The sequence below is a fragment of the Melitaea cinxia genome, chromosome Z, assembly GCF_905220565.1.
Source record: "Melitaea cinxia chromosome Z, ilMelCinx1.1, whole genome shotgun sequence".
NCBI classification, from domain to species: domain Eukaryota; kingdom Metazoa; phylum Arthropoda; class Insecta; order Lepidoptera; family Nymphalidae; genus Melitaea; species Melitaea cinxia.
The window spans coordinates 1,162,347-1,189,284 of NC_059424.1; the positions used below are offsets into that span (position 1 = coordinate 1,162,347).

The following is a 26,938-nucleotide window of genomic DNA, read 5'->3' on the forward strand; positions in this document are numbered from 1 at the left end:
TTAAAAGCCCTTCGATAAAAAAAAACGAAATTGGTCCACCCGGTAAAAAATTATGACGACACACATAAATACAAACTGGTGTACCGATTACAATTTAAGAATTTTCGCCCTCACGTTAAAGAATCTTATATAAGTAACTATTTTTTGTGGTGTACAATAAAGATTATTTATTATTATTATTATACTATTTATAAGCAACTAGCTGTGCCCGCGGCTTCGCCCGCGTTGAAATCAGTGAGTCACAAAGTTTTTTCAGCAAACTTCCAGTGAAACTCTCATCAAAATCGGCTTGGCCGATCCGTAAACCTTTCCCTTTAAGCCCTCTCTCTATTGGTGAAACCGCATAAAAATCCGTTTAGTAGATTTTGAGGGAATCGATCACATACACTTTTGGGGACTTGGTTTTATAATACACTAACTGTTGCCCGCGACTACGTCCGCTTGGTTATGAAGATATGCGTTACTATTAAGATGTTTAACGCAAATTATTTTTTTATTTCAGTTACTTGAAATGCTTATCACACTGAGTAACTTTTTGAAAGGCACAATTTAGTATAATTTAATAGTTATTTTTATAAAACCTCTCTATACACCCCATTTTTAGTTTTATTTTCAGTCTGCAGTATAAATAACCGATCAGGCGAACTTATAGCTGCTGTATATGTTTCATATAAACTATTAACCCCAATTAAACCCCCTTAGCTGTGGAATATCGCAAAACCCGTTCTTAGTGGACGTCTACTAACTATAATCTATCTCCCTGCCAAATTTCATCTTTGTTCATCCTGGATGGATGGACCATCGAGCGGTTTTTGAATTCTCGTGATGAGTGAGTCAGTGACCTTTCTCTTTTATATATATAGATTACGATGCATTATTTGGACACCTCCTCACCATCTATAGAGCATATATTTTAAAATTTCAAGTCTCTTACTTCAAAAACATAAGACTTTCATACAAACTTCCGACCCCCGTTTTATCCCCTCATGAGTTGATTTTCGTAAAATCAGTTCTTAGCGGATGTCTACGCCCTATAAGGAGCCTACCTGCTAAATTTTAAGATTGTAGGTGTTATAGTTTCGGAGATTTCGTGATCAGTGAGTCAACCTACCATCTCCCGTTTTAACCCCAAAAAGGAGTTGGTTTCTAAAGATACATTATTTGGACACCTTCTCACCATCTAAAGAGCGTACATTTTAAATTTAAGTCTCTTACTTCAAAAACATAGGACTTTCATACAAACTTCCAACCCTCGTTTTATCCCCTTAGGGGTCGAGTTTCGTAAAATCAGTTCTTAGCAGGTGTCTAGGCCCTATACGGAACTTACTCGATAAATTTCAAGTTTGTAGCTGTTATAGTTCCGGAGATTTCGTGATGAGTAAGTCAATCTACCATCCCCCGTTTTAACCCTAAAAAGGAGTTGATTTCTAAAGATACATTATTTGGACACCTTCTCATTATCTACAGAGTATACATTTTAAATTTCAAGTCTCTTACTTCAAAAACATAACACTTTCATACAAACTTCCAGCTCCCGTTTAACCCCCTTAGAGGTCAAGTTTCGTAAAATCCGTTCTTAACGGATGTCTACGTCCTATAAGGAGCCTTCCTGCCAAATTCCAAGTTTGTAGGTGTCATGGTTTCGGAGATTTCGTGATGAGTGAGTCAACCTACCATTCCCCGTTTTAACCCTAAAAGGGAGTTGATTTCTAAAGATACATTATTTGGACACCTTCTCATCATCTATAGAGTATACATTTTAAATTTCAAGTCTCTTACTTCAAAAATATAGGACTTTCATACAAACTTGCAACCCCCGTTTTACCCCTTAGGGGTCAAGTTTCGTAAAATCCGTTCTTAACGGATGTCTACGTCCTATAAGGAGCCTTCCTGCCAAATTCCAAGTTTGTAGGTGTCATGGTTTCGGAGATTTCGTGATGAGTGAGTCAACCTACCGTTCCCCGTTTTAACCCTAAAAGGGAGTTGATTTCTAAAGATACATTATTTGGACACCTTCTCATCATCTATAGAGTATACATTTTAAATTTCAAGTCTCTTACTTCAAAAATATAGGACTTTCATACAAACTTGCAACCCCCGTTTTACCCCCTTAGGGGTCGAGTTTCGTAAAATCCGTTCTTAGCGGATGTCTACGTCCTATAAGGAGCCTACCTGCCAAATTTCAAGTTTGTAGGTGTTATAGTTTCGGAGATTTCGTGATGAGTGAGTGACCTTTCGCGTTTATATATATTATAGATGAAAAACTGTCATTTCTTGTTGACGTTAGTTGCCACCTTAGGTTAGGGAAAAATTACTTCAATTTAACGTCAAAAGTTAACGCTGTATACATAATTACAGAGACGTGTTCACTCTCACACACAAACCAGAGCGTCGGATAACATTTCCCTTAGATTTTGGTATAAATTTACTGGATTATTAGAAATAATTATGAAACGGAATAGTAGAAGATACGAACTTCACCCACCTGCTTATCAATAGGTAAATAAATCAAATAGAAAAAAAAATCGCGAATGGGTTGACTAAAAAATTCCTGGCCAGGCTACATTTAATTAAATATTGAAAAATGTATTTTTATTTAATAATGCACTTACGGCCATATATATAAGTATATCTTCACTAATATTAAAAAGATGCAAAGTTTGTTTGTTTGTTTAAACGCGCATATCTTAGGACATACTGGTTCGAATTCAAATATTATTTTCGTGTTGGATAGCCCATTTACCGAGGCTATGTGTTATATATATACTAGCTGCCCGGACAGGCTTACGACAAAAGTTAAAAGGAAAACTTAATATTCTTTTTAGAACTAAAACCTTCCTATGGCCTAAAGGAACTTACAAAAGTAAATTAGCCGAATCGATCGAGCCATTCTCGAGTTATGCGCTTAGCAACATTCATTTTTATTTATAAACACAAAGTGAATCTAAACAAATAGAAATTAATCATCGAAATGCATGCACGCTCATAGCTGCAATTGATTTCACAATTATTTCATTTCTGCTTGACAAAGACACCTTTTTTCATGTCTATATATAGCACTTACTGCTTCATCAAATTATGTAAAAAGAAATTCTAAGAAAAAGAAAAATGAATGACAAAAATAAATGTTTACAATCCAAAACACTAATAAGTCTTCCCATTCATTCATTGGTATGTAAACAAAAAAAAAAAACATCTTCAAAGTTTTTATGAAAGCTTCACTGCGTCATGATTGAGAAAGCTTTAGAAAAGTAAAATATAAAGTAATTTAGAAATTTTACGCATAAAAGATAAAATTTTCATTTATTTTTTATTGTGAAACAAACAACACACAACAATACAATTATTTCACAAAACAATAACAATGTTTAAGCCAGCAAAGTGTCCACTTTTATCTAAAACGTGAAATTATTACTTAAAACATTAACAAAAATATTAGGTACATACATATATATCACTCATTATCACTTCAGCCTATCGCAATCCACAGCTGGACATAGGCGTCCACAAGTTCGCGCCGAAAATGGCGCGAAGTTGTGTGTTTTTACCCATAGTCACCACGCGCTGGACAGGCGGGTTGGTGACCGCAGGGCTGGCTTTTCGATCGGTGATGCGGGTCATGTGGTTTTTATTTTTACTAAAAACTTTTACCATTTAAATTTAATTGAGATCTGACAAGTACTATTTCAGTTTTTAATCGATCTTAGACTTTTTTTGATCGAATCATTATTATACTTGATTACTTTTTCGTCGACCTACTTTCTAACTAATATCGTTTCTCAGAAAAAGAAATATTTTTACGAGTTTTTTATCCATACGCTTTCGTGCGCCAAAGAGTAGAATAACTTTTTTTAAAAATGTCGATATATCAATTTTTTCGATATCTTATCTAATTATTAAGTATAAAAAAACTCAAAGCGTGACATTTTGGATTTTCCCTATTTTTCTTTTAACTTGTTTCAGCTTTGAGGCGCAAGCCTTTTGCACCGCGAAGCCGTGGGCGCACAGCCCAAGCTTTACGCCACCTTTGCGTATGTACACGCAGAATTTTCAAATCAATTCAATATTTGTGTTCGTTATCTTCACATTTACATAAAAGCCAATTTAGGAAATACCATATGTCGATTATATAGTCACGAAAAAAATATATTGCCGATACGAAGTTCGCCGGGTAAGGTTTTATTTTATATTTCAGTTATTGTAAGACTAAATATATGTTCGATGCGAAATAGTTGCCAGTTGCTCCTACATGATTTAGCTTGACCCAATTCGTTCTCATTTTATAAGCATTTTTGTTCACGGACGGATTTACTTAAGGAGAAATAACGAAATCTACGATAGTCTAACTGATCTAATCCAGAAAAGCCCTACCGTAGTTTACAAAACAATCTGTTACAGACAGAGAAAAAGTGTGTGTGTACTTATGTACGCACGTAAAAAGTCACACTTCATTGGCTAGCTAACTTCACGTTGCTAACTTCAGCATGTCGGTTTTTTGTAACGGTGTGCGCGCACATTGTCAAAATTTACTCGCATATTTTATCCCCAATGCGCCAAAAGAAGTGTAACTTCAAAAAATAATTACGTTTAAAAAAAACTGACTTCAAAAACTAAAAAGCAAAAAATAACTTAAAGGTTTTAATTGAAACACGTCTTCTTACGCAAACCACACTACCTTTAATAAAATACTATTATTTGTATGTCCTAGCTATTGATAAGTTTATAGTCGGTGCCAAGCCCAACGTAAAACTCAGCGTGACCTTGAACGGGGTGGTTTCGTCCAGAACAACCCAAGCGTTGTAAGAATTTCATTTCAGCAGTTTTTCAGTATTAATTTAAACTTTTACGATTTTATTTTTGTGCTACCCACACATTAGGAAATTCTAAACATTTTTTAATATCATATCAAAAAAATCGACCGTTTCAGCGGGGATCGAACCTGCATCTCCGACTGACCGTGTCGGTGTTCCAGCCAATTAAACTATGAAACGATGTATCCGCTAGATCGAAATTTTTGATAGGATTATTTTCTATTCGATCTAAGCGACCGTGGCGCCGTCTATAGTGAGTTCTTTACAGAAACCCGTAACTATTCAGTTTCATTTTACAATAAAAATCTTTGACAGGAGACGACACAATGCTATTTTTAATTTCTACGATTTTATTTTTGTGTTACCCACACATTAGAAAATTCTAAACATTTTTTAATATCTTAATAGCGCTTTAGCCTGTAATATCCCACTGCTGGGCATAGGCCTCTTAACCCTTGTAGGAAATGGATCACAGCTTAATCCACCGCGCAGCTTCAACGCGGGTTGGTGGATATTTATAATATTAAGTTTCATTTTGTTGAATGCGTGGCACCGACTTCTGGACACGACGACTTCGATAATCTGAACTTGCTCGAAATTTTCAAGTATCTCTACAGCTTTTTAGTGCCGGGAGTAAGAATTATACTAAACCTAAAACAGTTGAAAACAAGCCTCGATATGGGCGTCCAAGAAAAACTAGGTCAAATGATAATCGCTTGATGAAAAATATTATCGACAAAGTGATGTCGACCGTGCAAAAACAATAAATACCGGTCAAGTGCGAGTCGGACGCGCGCACGTAGAATTTCGTACGATTATCAATAAAACGGCAAGAAAAAAATCATGTACGTTGTATGTGAGCCCCACTTAAATATTTTTATTTAATTATTTTTAAAGTGAAAATATAACTAAATATTCTGTGAATATTCCAAGTGTACCTATTGCCGTTATCAATATAAATAAAAATTGTAAAAACGAGCAAAAAAAATCACGTTTGTTGTATGGGAGCCCGCTTAAATATTTATTTAATTCAGTTTTTTAGTATTTGTTGTTATAGCGGCAACAGAAATCATCATCTGTGAAAATTTCGACTGTCAAACTATCACGGAGACGGGCGGACATTGAAATCTTAGTAATTGGGTCCTGTTTTAACCTTTAGGCATGGAACCCTAAAAATGTATTTCACGAAAACAATGACGTAAATGTACGTTTTGACTGTAAAACATCGTTTAAAAACTTAGGTATTGAATGGAAGGAAGGCGAAACGACATAGACCATGAACACGCATAGAATAGTCCAATGTGTTGTGAAGTGATGAAAGCAAACTCCTTCATAAACAATAACAAGGTCATAATATCCGATGAAAACACGTCACTGAGAATAATAAACAGCCATTAGTTGTAAAACCAGGTGACTAATGAATCCTTTATGTAAGACATGGGATTAATGGATATTTTGCACATGATATTACCTTTCAATCTAATTAATACCTGACATGGTATCATCTTATATATGTGACGGTGTGACCGCGTATCCTTGCGCGTGGAGTTTAACAAAAAAGTTATTATTCAGTTCGCAGTTATAAAATAAATATTTTTCTAAAATAAAACTAGCCTGAGTTACTCCTTATTATATCAGCTGTGTACCAGTAAAAGTCCCGGTAAAATCGGTCTAGCCGTTTCAGAGATTAGCCGGAACAAACAGACCGACTAGTGGCGTGCATAAAGTTTTTAGACAGGGTAGGCAGTCAAAAAAAATTGAACAGCCACACTACTTTCTCGCAATTTTTTTCCTAATTTATTTCAATTTTGTTGGGAATAGAGGCTTTTAGATAATTTCAAGAACTGACAAGTAAGTTATTAGACACGTAAAGTGCATTTATATTTATAATAATGCAGGCATACAAATACACGTACAGCAACCAACTGATATTTATCAAACAAATCAGTTAGTTACTAGATAGACTGTGACCTCATAAGGCCGGCACTCTGACAATTTCGTCTGTTTCGTTTGTTCGTTGTCAAACATAGGAAATCATTGATAACATTATTAATTAGTTACGATTGTATGCTTAATGAAAGTACTTGTTTATTTATTAATAAATGAAAAATTATAACGTCATTATTATTTATGTGTTAAATCGATACGCCTGAAGAATTTTTAATTTATTCGTAAAATCTAATGTCTTGAATTTGGATGCACTATTTACTTTCATCAAACACACATCTCCGTTACATATTTCATAAGTACACTTATTCATCACTAATATATTAATATTTTCACTAATAACAAGTACGCACAAACGAAAGATTCAATGCGAATTACTATTACGAAATTAATCTATGGATTGTTGCGATTATGCAACCGTGTCAAAAATCATAATTATTGGTAAAAACGGTATCGAATTCAAGACAATTTGACTTGACAGGTTATTCTTAGGCTGTGCCTACTCTCATTGTTAAACCGACCAATGTTAAAAACGCAATACTTTGTTCGTATTCCATATGATGCGCGATATTATAAAATTGTAGGATTATATGATGTCCTACTGTCATTTCTAACATTTTATTAGCGATTGTAGGCAGAAGTTTCATAAAAGGCCCGTCGTCGATTCGAGATAATTTTAGCCTATGTCACCTGCGGATAGTGTACCATTCCGAGAGTGAAAGAATTTTTCAGTTACAGTTAACAGTTCAGTAGTTTCGGATTCTATTCAATGCAGACAAACGAACATTCACATCTGTCCTTGATTAATAAAATGATAAATGTTTAAAATTTTCCAAAATGCGCACACAATACTATTGTTGTACTTTACATATTAACTTCAACAAAGTCAAGTAGTAATTTTTATTTGTACTTAAAAATAATAATGAAAAATTTCTTTATCCAAATAGGATCTAATATAATATTCCATATCAAAAATGTTGCTAAACTAGTTCAACTTCATAGATATTTCATTTAATATTAATATTATGTATAAATTATTATTCCGAAACAATAAATAGCCTTTGTGTTATTATAAGCACAACTAATCCACGTTTAGCAAAACAAACAATTCCTCTCTCTTGCAAATTAAATAAAGCTTAGATATTTTATTCACGGATCTTCACGAGACATCGGTTGATGTAGTAAAATTATTCATATTTTTTTTTTTTAGGATAACCTGCAATTAATCGGATTACTTTAAACACAATATTTTTAATTATAAACATTTCGTTGAGGCTCGAAAAGTAATTAAAAGTAATCTATAAAAATAAAAATGAATCGCTAAATTTATTACTTAGTCCAGAGAAAGACATTTTTTTACTTTGAAGAAGGTTTTACGGAATGAAAAATAAAGAAAGTTAGACAAAAAACTCGAAGCGCATCGGTGCGCTGAGAGCGTATTCAACAGTGTAAGGGCTATGTCTACCCCAGTATTAGTCGACTTTCATTGGACATGGCTACCCTGAGCAAGGCCAGCGACAGTTATCTAGCTGCCGATGGCTGTGGCGACCGTATTTACATGGCTGAAGTCAATTTTGATGTTGCCGCGGGTCAAGTTTTTAAATGGGCTCATAGGCAGCGCGGTGAGGTAGTACCGTGGAGGAATTTCTCCACACTCGCCAGGAGCAGTAGACGATAGTCATTATCATTACAGCCTATACAGTCCACTGCTGGACATAGGCCTCCACAAGTTTACGCCAAAAATAACGTGAACTCATGTAGACGATAGATCGGGGGTTTATCGTCAGCCTTGCACGGTCCCGAGGAGGGAGTCATCTTGGTGTTCGATGGAGCCTCTCGGAATGTTGCTAACCGCGACTGGCGGGATGCAGTCTGATCTGGATCGCAGCAATGCAATAGCCCGTGATTCCGCCCAGGCGTGTCGAAGGAACATTCCAGGGGTTTAGGTTGGTACGATTCTGACATAAGCTCGGCTCCCGGCCGTGGTGTATCCATTAGGTGGTTTCCCATTTGTCAACAAAAAAAGAAACGTAGTAATACTAGTATTTAACTACCTGTTTCCTGCGACTCCATTCGCGAGATCATTTGCCCGATGGCAAAGTTTAAGTTGTTTACGTTTTTCCTGAATAAAACGTGGCCGTATGCTTTTCAGTCGGTATTTGATCGAAATTCCTTCTGCCCTTCTGACGTAATTGTGTAACCACACTTCCAACTTCCACCCATCCAAGTTCTACCCATCCAAGTTCCAGCATTCGCATTTAAAATTACGAACGTATCAGATCAATTAGTACACAAACAATGTCCGCTTGTTGGATCATTAACAATGTTAGCATGTTGTTTCCCCTTTAAATCAATATTTCGATTCTCTGATAAAAATGAATTAACTAACCCCCACGTTAACAGGTGCAAGTTGTTTTGACTGTCAGCGGGAGTAAAATTTTCACTATTAGAAATTTTAGATGATTTATAGTACTCTAAGGACTTACACTTGTTTTTAACCGTATATATATATATATTATGTATGTTCGGGGATAACTCCGTCGTTTATGAACCGATTTTGATTTTGATAATTCTTTTTTCGTTGGAAAGAAGATATCCCTAGTTTGGTACCATGATAAGGAAACCAGGATCTGATGATGGGATCCCGGAGAAATCGAGGGAAACTCTCGAAAATCCGCATAACTTTTTACTGGGTGTACCAATTTTAATAATTTTTAGTTTAACTGAAAGCCGATGTTTAATCATGTGGTCACATTTAAATTTAATCGAGATCTGATTACAACTTTTGGAGTAATCTTTGATAATGCGTATTTACTTGACTATTTTTTCGTCTACCTACGTTTTATTACTTGTCGATATAATTGAAGTCGGTTTTTCTTCGTTTGCCTGCAAACACAATTATTGTGACACATCTAATTCTAATTAATCTAATACAATTAAGAAGAAAATAATCTAATTACATTTAAGAAGTGTATTTACAAATACCTTATGACATTAACAAATAAAAACCATACATAAAAAGTGATCAACATATCAAAATAATTTAATGAAGAAGTTGACTGATGAATTGTTTTTAATCTTCGAAATGTTTAAAAGAAGTTTTTTTTAATTTTCTTTGGAGTTGGAAAATCATGTCCATATTATCATATGGGCATGATTTTACCATGAATAAAAATAACTGACGAAAAACGCCATATTGGAATACACCAATGAATATATAAAGTGAGATAGCGTGTGTAAATAAACGTGTTTCGTGGCGGAGGAAATCGTTACGTGTTTTTTTGGTAAATTACCATAACTTACGAATTCCGATACGTTCTACTTAACTGAAACAATCTTTAAATCGTTAAATTTATTAAATTGATTTGGGCAAGACCCAGAATACAACGACCCAAAAAAGATTGAGCATTTGGGCAAGACCCAGAATACAACGACCCAAAAAAGATTTAGCATTTGGGCAAGACCCAGAATACAACGACCCAAAAAAGGGTTTTGTTATACCTAAATATATTTTTTTTTCTGATCGCCGAAAAATCAAACATCATTGGTACCATCATATCTGATGACTAATTTGTCAACTACAACCATGCTAAATTACCGACATTTAAGGATGATTGAAGCTTAGCAACAAATTAAAGAGATTTGGAGTAGGACAGTTTTCCATGTGACCGAAAAAGCAAAAACAACTTCATTTCACATCTCTACATAATATGTTCGAATCGTTTGAAATAAATTAATATATTTTCGTCTATTCACATTAAAAAACGAGAACTAAATAAGCCAGCCGGTCCTTTGTAGTTACATAACTAAGTTGAGCTATAACTACGCTTGGACACACATTTTAAATCGAACGAGATTAAACGGCTCAATTACTTAAATCGTGACCACTTGTGACAGTCAACGCGCGTCGACAAAGCGCTAACTACGAGATACAAAAAATATCGGATCGAAATGGAAAGACTGGATTTTTCGTTTTGAAAATTCGTTAATTAGTAAAATACTAAATTATCACTGAATGACATATACTATATTTTATCCAGAGAAATAGAAACTGTCATCTTTGTAAGATATATAGCAGAAAACTTTCGTAGTCTTTATAATAAACATAATCTAATAAAATATTAGCAAATATTGAAAAAGACTATTCAGAAACCGAAAGACAAATATACATAAGAGAAACCAAAAATACGATTATAAAAGATATTTATATAATAGATAGTACTTGGGGTAAAATTATGTACAAGAGGACTAGTGGAAATTTTTCATTCCTTTGTTAAGCCATAAAGCGCGTCTATTTTTATTACGACGACCTCAGATAATCTAATGATATTTAGACGCCTGTCAAAAATTTCAATCTGCATAGGTATCAGTGATTTGTAAAGGATTTATTTGTCATTCAAAATCATTTGTTGCTTGGCCGTAAAGAAAACGTCGTGAAAACGTGTTTCAAAATGAACTTTGAAACCTAAGATTAGTGATTGATTATTTTTTCAGCAATTCTTAGAATTATACATTGTTTTCCAACATTGGAGCGTTCACAAATAGTTCAGACAAAAGATTAAACATAGAAATCGACGTGTGGATAATACCAAGTACCGCTCTCCACCCCTATCTTTCAGTCCATCCCTCTGTCCTCCTTGGTGCAACCACTATCCCACATTAGTATGGTACCATTTTCACATTACTAAATCTTAAATGGAAACAAACCATCTAGTATTGTTACCAATTGAACGATATTATATTTTAGAATAATTCGACTGTTATAGATATTTTTTTTATTACATAAATCTCAATAACAAAAAAGTTGACAGATCTTCTTATTCCCTACAACTTGGAAATCGTGATAAACCGTTACTTCACCGTTTTAACTTAAAATCTATCCCGTTTCCCCCTTTTCCGACCTCAAATCCCCAGTAAATTATTTTTCCTTTTATTTTTGTTATATTCTCTTACTTTTTTAAATGGGTTTCATCATGTCGTTTTTTTTTCTCTGTCTCAAAACTTATCGACCCTGGTCTAACACGCAAGACGCATTTGATAATTTTCAAGATAAAGTATTTTGTTACGCTAAAAAGCTAAATGTTTAGGCAAACAGCACGTAGTATTTTTAAAAACATTTCTTTATCCCTTTCAGCGTCTAAGTTATTTCGGGGCAATTACGATTCATAGCTTTATTCGTGTACTTAATTCGAAAAATCGGCAAGAAAGAGCAGCAAGCACTTTTGTAAAAATACACGTTATGATAATATAGAATAGAATCGAGACAGAATCGTAACTCGCCAAGTGATAGACGATAGTACATTTTCCTCGACAACAAAAGATTTAATTTTCGAGATATGTGATATTTCTCGTTACAAGTTTCTCATTAAAATATTCCCTTGCATATATTTCATTGAATATCCCTGAATGAAATCGGATGTATATTGTGAATATGAGCATTGCTTTTAATGCGATGTTTGTGTTCGAATAGCTTCTCGGACTACCCTATTGTCATTTTTCGATAAAATAATCATGTATATAAAAATGAATGTTTTTTTCTGTATGTCCTTTATAGAATCGTAAACTATGCATTTGGTCATGACATGATCTTCAGCAAAGAGTTGTGCATGAGCCTACAAAGATTTCCGATTTGGAAAGACCAAAAAAAAAAAGCGTAGCAAAACGTGCAGCGTACGGCTAGTGTATTAGAATAATTGTGTTTGCAGGCAAACGAAAAAAAAAACGACTTCGATTATATCGACAAGTAATACAACGTAGGTAGACGAAAAATTAGTCAAGTACAAAAGATGTAATCAGATCTCGATAAAATTTAAATGTGACCACATGAAAAACATCGGCTTTCGATTAAAATAAGAATCACCACCGTGTATATATATATATATATACAGTCGAATTGTTACCTCCCCTTTTTTTGAAGTCGGTTAAAGAATGGGACAACGGAGTTTTCGGTTTTGGTATATTTTATTCAAATGAAACTAAATAAGTCTCTAGTAAATAAAAAATAAAAATCTACCTAACTGGCAAATAATTAGCAATGACCCCGCTTCATGTACCAAATTGCACCTGGTTTTGCGTTCATATTACGCGCGGCGTGGGTGTAAAAAGTGTATGTATGTATATAAGTTATATAACTTGCATATGCACATCTTATCATTTTTTACTAATTCACATTACTCGCCTGTTACCTATAACACAGTCATAAAATTGCCAATCTTAGGAACATGTGGGTAATAAAAATCAAATCCACTAAGATATAATTACAAAAATCATCTTAATCGATTAACTACACCTTTTATTAATACAACTTTAATATATATATTTGCAAATAGACAGAATAAAGTTTTTTAATCACGAAGTTCCTATGCAGTACGTGAACTAATATGTATCACGTTTCGAAATTCATCTAAAGCGCGTTTTCAAACAAAATATAAATAATTGGTAGTGCACGATGTTCTGTAGGACGGAGTTTGTGGTATTAAATTGTATTTAATTATTCTACCGTAATATTTGAACGTTTACGCTATTCCTTATGCTATTTTGGAAATAAATTATATAGCATTAAATTCTCTGGACATCGATATACTATAGAGATGTCAAATATTGTAAATTCAGAATATTAATGACTTAATTTCCAGTGCAGAAGTAATTTCTTACTTCTACACTTCTATGCTAGAAGTTATACTTCTATCTACTGATCTTTACTGAACTACATTTGTAGTGTCTTCGATCTGGTATAATACTTCGTGCTAGAAAATCAATTCGAATATTTCAGAGGGATAACTTCGCGTGACTCTTCATTTAAGATACAGTACCTGGGTGACCGAGCTTAGCTCGGTATTTTTAGTAAATCGTGTGTTTTGGAAATCATATTTTTAAATACGAATTACATATTGATAAAACATGAATATTATTTTTCGATTTTACCAACATAATAATAAAAAATATGAGCTGGCTATTTAAATAAAGAATATCGAGTGCAATTAGAAAAAAAAAAAAAAAAGGAAAAATAATAATCGATCTGGAAATTTGAGGATTTGAACCGTGGTTTTTCGGTCCATCGCGACTGGCTGATTTCCCACCTGAGCTATCACAACAATATTGACAAGTGCGAAATTTACCTTCGTATTCTAATTATATTGTAGACATTTTTTCATTGCCTAAAAACAGGGATAAAACGAATCCTTGGAACTGTTTCCGACATTCAGATTATTTCTAAAAACTATATTTTTGGCATCGATTGTAAATCACACCCCAAGTATTCTTTAAAAAAAATATTCAATGTACGGTTTTGACTTTCCTACCATTTTATTATATGTATAGAATATATAAATATATATATATATATATATATATATATATATATATATAATATATATATATACAAGAATCGCTCGTTTAACAATATAAGATGAAGTAAAAATATTAGAATTGTCTGTTGACAAAGTCACACATAAACAAAAAAGTAAAATTCTACAAATATTTTTGGTAGTATAAAATACCTTCGATACTTTTTTTAAACTACATCCTATTTTATACAAATATCTATCAATTTTAGTTAACTATAATTAAATCCATAAATATCTGAAAACATCCGTAAATATCTGTAAATATATGTAAATTCCTTACCTTCCCGACGTGAGGCCTGTCGGATGACGTACAAACGGCATACGAGACTTCCCTCTTGGTTCGCTAGGGATCGCCCCACGGCCCACCCCCCTCCCTATGCCGAAACGCTCTTGTGGCATTGCACCGATAGGAGGCCCGCCGCGCTGCGAAATAATTACTGTATCAATACGGATTGGGCTAATAATATTTTTGAAAATATGCCACAACGTAGACAAATTTGGCAGAAAATTTTCTAAATTTAGACAAATTAAGGACGAATATAAAATCTATTATCTAATTGGTTATGCTGCTAAGCTGAGATGAAAAATTTCGTACCAACTATTAAGAAACTTTACAACATGTTTATAAAAATAGGGCTAACTGCCGTCAGTCACGTATTTACATGCTTTATGACGACGACGAACCGTGACGCCGCGTCGGCGCAACGGTTACAGTCATGGATTGTGCGTGTTGCGCTGGCGGTTGCGGGATCGATCCCCGCACATGATAAAAATTTGTATTGGCCATTCAGGTGTTTGCCGTGGTCTGGGTGTTTGTGCAGTTCTTGTGCGTCTCCCCACCGTGCCTCGGAGAGCACGTTAAGCCGTCGGTCCCGGTTGTTATGATCTACGCCTGATAGCGATCGTTAGTCTTAGTATATATATCCGCCAACCCGCATCGGAGCAGCATGGTGGATTAAGCTCTGATCCTTTCCAACATGGGGAAAGAGGCCTATGCCCAGTAGTGGGATATTACAGGCCGAAGCGTAGATGAGGCACGAAAGGGAAAAGGCCTCTGCGCCAAATAATTGTCAAAAATAAACTTACGTGGGTCTGTAAGCGTCAAAAACTTCAAACTTGCCCAAATATGTTCAGTGCTACTGCACTTACCGACACATCCATTTACCAATAAGATTGTCAACAACAGTTTCAGGAATTGTGTTTGATTGTTAATAAACTATAAACCAAATCGTTGTTCCCTAAGAGTTTCAATTTACACTTATAAAAATAAAACAGTACAAAAGTAATATTTATATAATGGTATTTTATAAAAAAATAATATATATATATATATATATATATTAGTACTAGCTGACCCGGCAGACGTCCTGTAGCTTACATATCGATAGCAGCGCCACCTACCGGGTCCAATTGAGACAGCAAATTAGAGATGCTTACAAAATTTGATACATCGTGACACGAAATTTATATATAAGACATTAGTTGATTACTTTTAAAATTGGAATTGGAAAATTATACAATGTGTTGCTCTGAAAAAACAAAGATTTTATTATACAATTTTTCTTTATACATTATGATACAAAATTAATTATAAAAACCCTTAACCTACCTGAAAAAACAAAGAAACGACATTTAAAGCTATTTACCAATTCCTATACATGAAATTAAAATTAAATATTTCTTTTATATGTGACTATTATGAAGTGTCCAAAATCTCTTTATAAAACAATACATATTATTACTGCTATAAAAAAGGTACTATACAAATATATAAACTCAAAGGAATATATTCCTTTACATCTCCCCCCTCGGTTAGAAAATTTCCTCCGACATTTCGCCACTGTCTTCTTCAGCAGGTACAGGAATAACTTTAGTAATGTGAAATAAATTTGACTCTAATTTTTTATGACCTGTATTAACCTCATATACTGAATCTGATATTTTTTTATTTATTTTAAAAGGACCAATCCTTAATTCATCTAGTTTTTTTTTTTTTATTTAATTTGTGCCCATTTTCGACATACCATTTCACCTTCATTAAACTTGTGATGTGTTCTATATTTATCAAATATCATCTTATTATATATATGTGACTTAACAGATCGTTCAAATGCTATTTTTTTATCTTTAATCGTCATCTGCATTTTTTTTTTTTTATTTCATTTGGTATGAATAAAAGATCTGTACCGTCTAATAGATATCTCGGAGCGAATCCTGTGACAGTGTGTTATTATATCTATCCACACAGTTATGAGCAATGGTATTCCATGCTTTAGTATTTGGTTTTTCATTTATTTTGCATCTTATCTTATTTACAAGTGTTTGGTTTAATCTTTCATTGAGACCATTTAAAAATGTTGAATTTACTGCACTGAAAAATCAGGGTAATTGATTTTTCATTTCAAAAATCTTTAAATTATTTTGAGTTTAGTCGAGGATATTGGTCAGTAAGCACCATGTCAATTTCGTTACAATTTGGAACTTTATTTATTAGCTTTATAAAAACTTTAGCACTGTGTCTTCGATGTTGTTATGCAGATCACATTGGTTTTTTTTATCTGATGCTGCTAATAATGCGATCGTGAATCGCAATTTTTCCAAGTTTTTATTATTCATATTTTACTAAAAATGTCGTTTTATAAGAGATTAGTTGATTACTTAAAATTGAAATTGGAAAATAATACAATGTGTTGCTCTGAAAAAACAAAGATTATATTATACAATTTTTCTTTATACATTATGATACAAAATTAATTATAAAAACCCTTAACCTACCTGAAAAAAACAAAGAAACGACATTTAAAGCTATTTACCAATTCCTATAAATAAAAATAAAATTAAATATTTCTTTTATATGTTGTGACTATTATGAAGTGTCTAAATCTCTTTATAAAACAATACATATTACTACTGTTATAAAAAAGGTACTATACAAATATACAAATTCAAAGGAATATATTCCTTTATATATATATATATATATATATATATATATATATATATATATATATATATATATATATATATATATATATATAGTAGTAGTAGCAGACCCGGCAGACGTTGTCCTGTAGCTTACATATCGATAGCAGCGCCACCTACCGGGTCCAATTGAGACAGCAAATTAGAGATGCTTATAAAATTTGATACATCGTGACACGAAATTTATATATATAATATTTAAAAAAAATACCAAAGTATCAAATCGGTTTTTTAAAATATAGCTATAATGCAGCTCATATCTTAATTCAATAATAGAGAAAATCACGCTGTGACTGACACGTCGACGATTGTCGTGTGATGATCGTCATTTTATAAATTAAAATAATATTTGTTTTTAATAAATTAATTATAGTTAACCCATTAATAGAGATCAAAAAAAAGTACACATACTTTTTTGAAATTATTTTTATTTTCTTATTGAATGGGAACAAAGGAACACTAAAAAGAAGAAAAAATAATAAAAATAGTATTTTTCACGAAATTACAGGGGTGTACTCAATTGAGTACACTGACCTACGTATGAAAATTTTCGAAACACGCTCTTTCGATACAAAGTGTTTTTAGACGCTTCTTGCCTTGCCAACGCACTCTAAGAGTGGTACAGAACACACACAGTCCACACCTCTCATATTTTTGTTGAATGTTTGAAATAAACGAGGCTTTTCCTTCATTATTCGACACTACCGTTTTACGTAACTTAGCGGTTCGATGCTGTCGTACTTTATAACCATATCTTTCCACCTTACCAATAAAATTCTTTAATTTCTCGTCAAAACTAAGTCAAAAGTGGTACGTTTCTGCTTTTTCATTTATTTTGTGCTAGTAAGAGGAAATATTTTAATTTTATTTTTTCGTATTGTTCCCGTACTCGGTAGCCTAAGTTTTTCGATTCAAGTAAGACCTTCTGAAAAAAAGTTTTCAAAATAACTTCACGATTACCTAAGATGCAATGTAGTTTTGCTAATAAAATTTTGACTATGCGAGAGCCGAAGGGATCACAAGTAGGTGACTGCTATTTTCCACGGTCAAAATCGAAGAGATAACGGTACCAGTTCATTATCACTGTCGTTGTATATAGTATCTTTGCTGCCACTATCCTCTCGACGTCTAAATATTTCAAAAGTACCACCAGGTAAGTCCTGTAGTATTGAAACACGTCATCATATCCTTATCAGAGTCTTCTTCGTTCAACGCGCAGGGATCAGGTGGTATGATAGCAAAGTTATATTTCTGAACATCACTATCCTGTAAAATGGCTTCAATAGCTCCTTGAAGTCAATTATAGCTTTGTTAAACCGTAAATTTCTTTTTATTCATTGCAATGAATTTGAAAAAAAAAAAAAGGTTTTTTTGTTATATATATGGTCACTGTTAGTTAAAAAGATAAAAAAATTAAAAAGATAGCAGGAGAAAATTGGACGTCAAAAGCCAAAGATAGAAAACTTTGGAGTGAAATGGAGGAGGCCTTTACTCGAAAAGAGGTCCTTAAAAGAGAAAGAATAACTAACTACCTTTGCATGATTTACTCACAAAATTATTTATTGTATTTTAAGGATAAATAAATGGCTTAATAATAATAATATGGTCACTGTACTCAATTGAGTACAGTAAAATTTATCTGATCTTAGTTTTATATTAGTACCAAATAATTAATAATATTATTTTTTAAAATTTAGTTCAAAATGTACTTTATACCTATGAAATAAAAAAAAAGCAAGTTAGAAGCACTAATTACTTTAGAAAATGTCAAATCATTTACTCACTCCCAAAATGTTTCGGTGACACAATTTCTATTGATATTTTTTAATAAAAAAAAAGTCGTACTACCCGCGTAATATTTATTGATACACTTGAACAATATTATGATGACGTGAGATGATAATGGAATCTACGTAAATTTTTCGAGATGTGTAATTTATGGTCAGGAATATAGCTGTACTCAATTGAGTACGGCGGCCTTTAATGGGTTAAAGGGAACGGGAACACCAATTCGGAACGTAGATTCCGACAAAAAATCTTCCTATATTCAGATTTTTGATAAAACCATATTTAATCAAATTACTTTAAATAGCCGAAATGTCTTAGCCTAAACGAGTTAATTATTTGCTCATCGAAATAAGGCTGCTTAAAATCTGGAGCAGCCCGACTGGGAAAGTACTCGACCTTACAGAAGAGCACCACTAAACAATGCTACTCACAAGTGTTCTTGTGGTGAATAAGGTGGCCACAGCTCCTGGTGGTGATCGAGGATAGGGTCGACAAGGGGCTTGCGATGCTTCTTATGTTGCAGACGTCTACAACCGCTTACCATCAGGTGGGTCGTCCGCTGGTTTGCTACACTAATAGCATTTTTAAAAAAAATACAAATAACATAGCTTACCATTTCCTCCTCAAACGTGTTAAGCGCGACGGGCAGTTTTCCTCGCGGCTGGTATATCAATTCGAAACCTCTCAACTCCTCTGGTGCCTCGACGCTTCTATCGTACAGCGCGAGCATTTCCTCTCTGCCGTACCTTCAAAATTGAAATTCAAAATTAATTTCATTTAAATAACCCGCTCATATCGTTACTCATAATATTGAATATATCCACCAACCCGCATTGGCGCAGCGTGGTGGATTAAGCTCTGATCCTTCTCCTATATGGGGAAAGAGACCTATGCCCAGTAGTGGCATCTTACAGGCTGAAGCGTAAATAACCTGCTCTTTCTTTGTAACCGACTTCAAAAAAAGGATGTTACTCAATTTGACCGTATGTATATATATTATGTATGTTTGGGGATAACTCCGTCGTTTATGAACCGATTTTGATAATTCTTTTTTTTTTTTGTTGGAAAGGAGATATCCCTAGTTTGGTACCATAAGGAAACCAGGATCTGATGATGGAATCCCAGAGAAATCGAGGGAAACTATCAAAAATCCGCATAACTCTTCACTGGGTGTACCGATTTTAATGATTTTTAATTTAATTGAAAGCCGATGTTTATCATGTGTGTCACATATAAATTTCATCGAGATCTGATTACAACTTTTGGAGTAATCTTTGATAATGCGTATTTATTTGACAATTTTTTCGTCTACCTACGTTGTATTACTTGTCGATATAATTGAAGTCGGTTTTTCTTCGTTTGCCTGCAAACACAATTATTATAAAATGTTTAAATCTACGTCAGCTGAAATCAACAATCGAAACCGGCAATGAAAATAGATATTTCAATATGAATTCAATTTAATTTCATGTATAATTACGAAATTATGTTTTTATTGAGTTCGAAAAGAAAAAAAAAATTAGTGATTAGTTTCTATGTAATTACGCGAAGTTGAAGATATTATTCGAGAACTATATTTTCAACAATCAAGTTATTACCGTTCTATTGAATCGAAGCTTTGAATAGTAGTACAGTTGAATATATCAATAAAGTTCAATTGGGAATAGTACTTAATTGCTTTCAACGATTTTTTTTTTTTACCTTCAATAAAAGTATATTTGTAACAGTTATTTTTTACAAAATAAATAAAAAATACTTAAATAACTTCTCGTCATTAAAATGTGACACTCATTTTTATAACACTAAATTATGTTTAATTTGTTTGTATTTTTTTTTTCTAATACCCACCCCCACACATGAGATATTGAAAAGGTTTGAATTATGTTTTCTATAACTTTAAGAAACTTTACCTCAATTTTGCGAGCTGAACTTTTGGCACTGGGTTGTTATTTGTGTTTCTTGTGTTTGTTCCAGACGAAGTACCGGGTATTGGTGTCGAGCTTCCGCCTGATGCTGTCGAGCCAACGGTTGGGGGACTGACGGACGTCGCGGGGCCAGGCGAACCTGTGCCCCCCGGTGCTCCGGGTCCTGATGTATTAGAGCCTGACCCCGGACCCTGGGATCCCGTTGGTCTGGCCGTTGAGTTTCCGGTTCTGGACGCGTTGGGGGTTGTGTTCGATCTACCACCAGCACTACGCTCGCGTGCAAGATTACGGAGCCACTCGGGACCAAACTTAATGGGATTATTACGGTCACCCATTTCTCTATTCTTCTCAAAACTGTGAGGATAAATGATAACTGGTGCAGCGGCAACTGCAAACAATTTACGCGAATTTAGAATACGACGCACTAATTAGTTTTCAAAAGTTAAATAGTTAAGCTCTGCGGAACGTCCGCTCGAGTCGAATGTTCCGGCGAGACTCAAATTTCTTTAAGCCCATCGTGGAGCTGTACTCCCGCCCGCCCGGGTGAGCTTTCACATGAATAGTCCTTAAATTACGCCTAGCAATAACAACACAACGACTCATTATTCAAATTTATTAAATAAAATAATAAACAAATAAATACGTATTTTCATAACACTTATATTTCCATATGTATATTTATATTTTGATATTTTATATATTTTTTTTTAGGTTTTTTTAGTTAATATTATAATAATAGGATAATATTTTATTTTTTATTTATTGATTTAAAGCTAGAAAAATTATAGGATTGATTACATATATAAAATTTTTCTAGCATTAAATCAATAAATAAGATATAAAATAAAATATTATTCTATTCCTATACGGATTGACACGTCTTAACACTTCAGTGTAAGAAAACAATCGTGTCATTATAGAGATCGCTCTCAGCGCCTAAAAATACCAGGAAGTACAAGCCGTTACGACGGATTCAAATTAAATAAACATCTCGGAACAAAGGCAAAAAGACTACGTCGAAATGAAAAGCGACACCCGTATAAATGGGGAGAACTTTTCATACATTTACAGGCGGGTAGACTAGTACCGCTGGACTACAACAGCTTCGCTTTGTATTACCATCCACGTATTCGTCAGTTCGTCTGTACATATGAGTATGTGAAAAGAAATCAAAGCCCACCAACTCATACACAACCTAACCCGATTCATATACATTCCGATATTATTATTTACGGCCGAGTTGATCGATAACGGATTGCGGGTTTGAATACGATCTACCCTACATCTAAAATATAGTTTTTCATTTTGATCGATCATTTGCTTGAACGTTTTGATGTTTACCCATAAACTTAAAAAAAAATCTGATGTCAATGTTATGTTACTAAAATTATAATAACTAGGCTGATGGCATAAAAATATTATCATATTTATAAGAATACGCTTTTGTCCAGTATTTACACTGACTTGACCAACTAAATCATTATTTTTATACTCTCATCAATCATCATCATCATCAGTTCAGCCTATCGCAGTCCACTGCTGGACATAGATCTCCACGAGTTCGCGCCAAAAATGTCGTGAACTCATGTGTTTTGCCCTGTCATCACGCTGGGCAGGCGGGTTGGTGACCGCTTTTTATACTCTAATTGCTATTAATACAAGTCCTGAGTTAACGATTTTAATAAAGGAATAGAATATGGTTTACTGTATCAAACTGAGTAAGCTTTATCTGACAAGACTAATACACCGACGAACCTTGTAAATCAGACAACCGAAAGCCAAATTATAATTACTAGATCTATATAAACAGTTTGAAATTTTGTTGATTATAGTAACGATTTCATTATTTAATAACTAAAAAACTTGTTTTTGATTTTGTAAGCACTCAATTTTAGTCATACTCAGTAAAAGGTATTTGTAAAGATTACTTGGGACTCGTTGTAAGTAATAAAAAATTATTAAACTATTAAAATTAAAAGATTGCAGTCTATAAAATAAAAATAGATCGAATACAAACAAAACCAACGCTACGTAAAACTTCGCGACAATTACTTAACTACGGCGCTTTTGCGAGTCTTTCTATTACTTACTTGAACGTCAAAGAACTGCCTACTTAAAAAGTTTTCTATATATATATAACATCTTTTAAAAAAAAGTTACACTTCTACAACTACCCACATGTGTAGAAGATGTTTATTTACGCAACATCCTTACATAGACGTTATATTCCTAAGTTTTCAAAATGATACATCAAATTTACTTTCTAAAAATTCGTACAGTTTACATTTGGACACAAATATATTTAAAAGAAAAGTTTGTTCGTTTGGACTTCGATCCCAGGATCCAACCAACTTCAAAAATTCTTTCTGAACGAGAAAGTGTTTGAATACAGGAAAATTGTAGGCTATATAACTTCACGTAATAACATAGGGGAACACATGCTATAAACGAATTATACATTGTAAATGAAACTTATTGGACCTAATTATATAGCATTCAATCTACCCAAAATCCCATGAATTTTGAATGCTGAATAACAAAAATAATTTTTGTTATATGTCTGTGAATTTTGGTAATTCTAGGTAGATTGTAGGCTATATAAGATCACGCAATGACACAGAGGGAAAGAGAAGCTACAGACGCCTGCGAGTATATAACTAATACAGTTATAAATAATGATGATTAATAGAAGAATAAAAACACATAAATATATTATCTGATATATATTACCTGACAAACACACCAAACATAACCAAAATTATAGTAACAAAAACAATCGTAATATAAAAATTTAAAACAATAAACAGGTACAATGTCATAAAAATAAACAATTATTCAAAAATAATTTGAAATTCGCAAAGCAATTATTTAATTTTTAAACTTTCAGCAAATATATATTTATCAAAGCAAATTAATTTTAATTTGTATGACTTTATTTTTGTGCTACCCACAATTATATTAAAAAATGTTCAAATTAATTTTATTAGTCATTCGATTTATCCTTTTAATTCAACACTTATTAACATTATTTTGAAATATTCCTCACAATTTTGTTTAATATTTTTTTTCATTTTAAGAAGAAGTAGACTGATTTCAATCCGCTACTGTCAGTTTCAATTCAGTATGATGCTCTTTTTAACCGACTTCAAAAAAAAGGAGGTTACTCTGTTCGAGGATAACTCCGTTGTTTATGAACTGATTTTGATTTGTTTTTTTTTTTTGTTGGAAAGGAGATATCCTTAGTTTTGGTACCATGATAAGGAAACCAGGATCTGATGATGGAATCCCAGAGAAATCGAGGGGAAACTCTCAAAAACATAACTCTTTACTGGGTGTACTGATTTTAATGATTTTTAATTTAATTAAAAGCCGGTGTTTATCATGTGGTCACATTTAAATTTCATCGAGATCTGATTACAACTTTTGGAGTCTTTGATAATGCGTATTTACTTGACTATTTTTCCGTCTACCTACGTTGTATTATTTGTCGATATAATTGGAGTCAGTTTTTTCGTTTGCCTGCAAACACAATTATATTTTTGTTATACGAATTAGATGACAAACGTAAACATATAAAATGCCTTATATCAGCATTGCAATAATTATTTCACATTGATAAAATACTCAGTGTTTTGTATATTGTATTTTTTATGTTTTAAAAAGATGTGTTCCATCAAATCATTTTAAGTTATTGTCGGAAAATCTAAGTCAGATAACTTTCCACAGCCATTCATATATAATTGTTATGAAATATTATTAAAATTATAGTCGATTGCTGTTTTCTAAATAAAACAATCAACAAATTATATTAACAATTTCTTTTGATGGCCTAAAATTTCAACAGTAAACAACAGTAACCTATGACTATAGTGACAGATGGCTATCACAAGTAATGAAGCATTTTTTATCATTACTTTATAGTTCTAAAATCTCTAGACGGAAACTAATTTGAATCCTATAACTTAGCAATCACTATCACGAGCCTGTATTATTCCACTGCTGGGAACACTTTTCATTTTTTTTTTTTTAAATTATTATTAGTATTTGGATCATAATAACATTAGTTACAATAAATTTTTAGAAAATTTTGTATTTATTTTATATTATAATTATAACATTGACAATTGTGCAAATTTTTGAACACCAGTGCATCATTAGTTTACAGAGGGCATATGTAACTTTACAGTAATCAAGTATGTCTTATTCATTAGTTTCACATAAATTTAATTAATTTCATCTGATAGAAATCATTATTAAAAAACGTATTTAAACCTTATCAGTAATTTGATTGTTAATTTCCCCAACATGTTTATAATACTAACATAATGAATCTTCAACAAAATTTAAATTTATTTTATTTATCATTGGTATGTAAAAATAGCCTAATTAAGTATATAGCTAGAATTAGTTTAGCTAAGCATATCGATGGAAAATATTTGTAACATATGCATAAAGTTTCGCAATGCACTCACTTAAATATAAAAAAATGCAAATAATCCATATATATGTTAGTAGATTCATGTAAAATAAAATGTGTGATTGTTAGTGTTCAAACATTTGAAAAGCATCATGAAAAATTTAATTACTGACCTAATTTGTATTCATTTCTGAATCTGCTTATTGAGAGATAGAATTTCGACGTAATCTCCGTACAAATTGTGTCGGAAATCTATCGCTAGCAGGCAAAATCAGAAACAGACAGATCATTGAAACCAGCCATTAGTAGTTGCTATGTGTAAATAAATTAAAAACCTTCAAAAACAAAACAATATTAGTAACAAAAATAACTTCACTCAACATTATGTGCGATATGTTTTACAAATCTTGCCATCTAGGTCACTTCATCTGTCCTTTTGTCACTGATATAGTGTTATCATAATAATAATTCACTAAACTTTAATAATAAATAATCCCATCCAATCTGTTATCAATATCAGTTTTAATTCCTTCTCAGTGATGATTATCTGTTTATATTCTGTTGAGTAAGTGATGCAGATACAAAGCACAGCTTTTTGTTTTGTTAAATATTATTAGTTACAAAATTTTGTAAAAATAACCTTAACTTTGTAAAAATTATCACTTAGCTATAAAAAAATTACCCACTATTCTCACTGGTGCAAAATATTTCTTTACCTTATAACAAGAACTCACTAATAAACAAAATAGTAACTTTTTCTCGCGGTTTTTTGTCGATCTTATTAGAAATATAATATTACTTACGAGCTTGTTAGGTTCGAACACTCCGTAATCAGTATACTCGGTAATTTTCTACGTTCCTCTTTGATTTTGTTCGATATTCGAATGCATAGGTTTAATAATAGAGTAGAACTAATATAACACAAAGAATTTTTACGTTCAGTATTTACACATACCCGCAAACCAAATAAATTATGAGAAAATACACAGCATAAATTATATATATACACATTTGTATTACTTCGATTTGTATATATCTGTGATGACATAGCACGCATTGCACTACCATCGCAAGCGCCTCGTGCTTACTACGATTTCAACAGATTGAAACACATAATCCAAGACTCCAAGAGTCAAGGTGGCAGGTAGGAACTAATTCTTTATATCAATGCGTTTTTTCATAGTCACGCGTTTGAATTACGTTAACTAATACTTTGAGAGGAAATAATTCATATCATGATAAAAGATCATAATTACCCAAGGTGTTGAGAAGTGATTCAATAATAGACACACGCACCACGCACGACAGCAAGGAAATATGGCCGACCAAAATGTATTGAAGAAGAACGTCAACGCATGCAGCACAAATTGAAACCATAAACAATCAATGCTACCAACCATTGACAGCCTTTAAATGTGCATTGACAGTGGTTGCTGTTTTGTATAAACTTAAGATTTTACCTAATACTTGACATTTTGTTACAGTAATTGAATGATTACTTCGTGTTTAAAAAAATTTTATTTCCCTGCAAGTTGTGCACATACAAAAAGTACACAACTCATTGCAAATTAAATTTGATTGAGATTGAGCATTAAAACCCTTTGAAAAGTTATGTTTATAAATTAGATAAATATTGTTTAAAATACTTATGAGATCGTGACATATGCGTAGATCAAAATAATCTGAAGTTGAATTCAACTCCGCGGTAGACGAGTCAATAAG

The 26,938-nt window shown here is 32.8% G+C and overlaps 2 protein-coding genes across 2 annotated transcripts in view; both read right to left on the reverse strand.

Annotated features, from left to right (window-relative positions):
• The window catches only part of LOC123669065 (GRB10-interacting GYF protein 2), a 66,274-nt gene extending 51,759 nt beyond the window's left edge, over window positions 1–14,515 (reverse strand). Inside the window, exon 1 of the mRNA XM_045602726.1 lies at window positions 14,385–14,515. Within this exon, the coding sequence (XP_045458682.1) occupies window positions 14,385–14,503 (119 nt within the window). The 5' untranslated portion in view covers window positions 14,504–14,515. The remainder of the gene's footprint in view (window positions 1–14,384) is intronic.
• Window positions 14,516–15,420: 905 nt separating this feature from the next.
• LOC123669066 (GIGYF family protein Gyf-like) lies at window positions 15,421–26,587 on the reverse strand. The gene is made up of 4 exons (XM_045602727.1): window positions 26,473–26,587; window positions 20,785–21,187; window positions 19,488–19,620; window positions 15,421–15,501 (listed from the first exon to the last, which is right to left on the reverse strand). Exons 2-4 carry the CDS (start codon window positions 21,132–21,134, stop codon window positions 15,451–15,453), a joined length of 534 nt encoding a protein of 177 aa, XP_045458683.1. The 5' UTR covers window positions 21,135–21,187; window positions 26,473–26,587; the 3' UTR covers window positions 15,421–15,450.
• Between the last annotated feature and the right edge of the window lie 351 nt (window positions 26,588–26,938).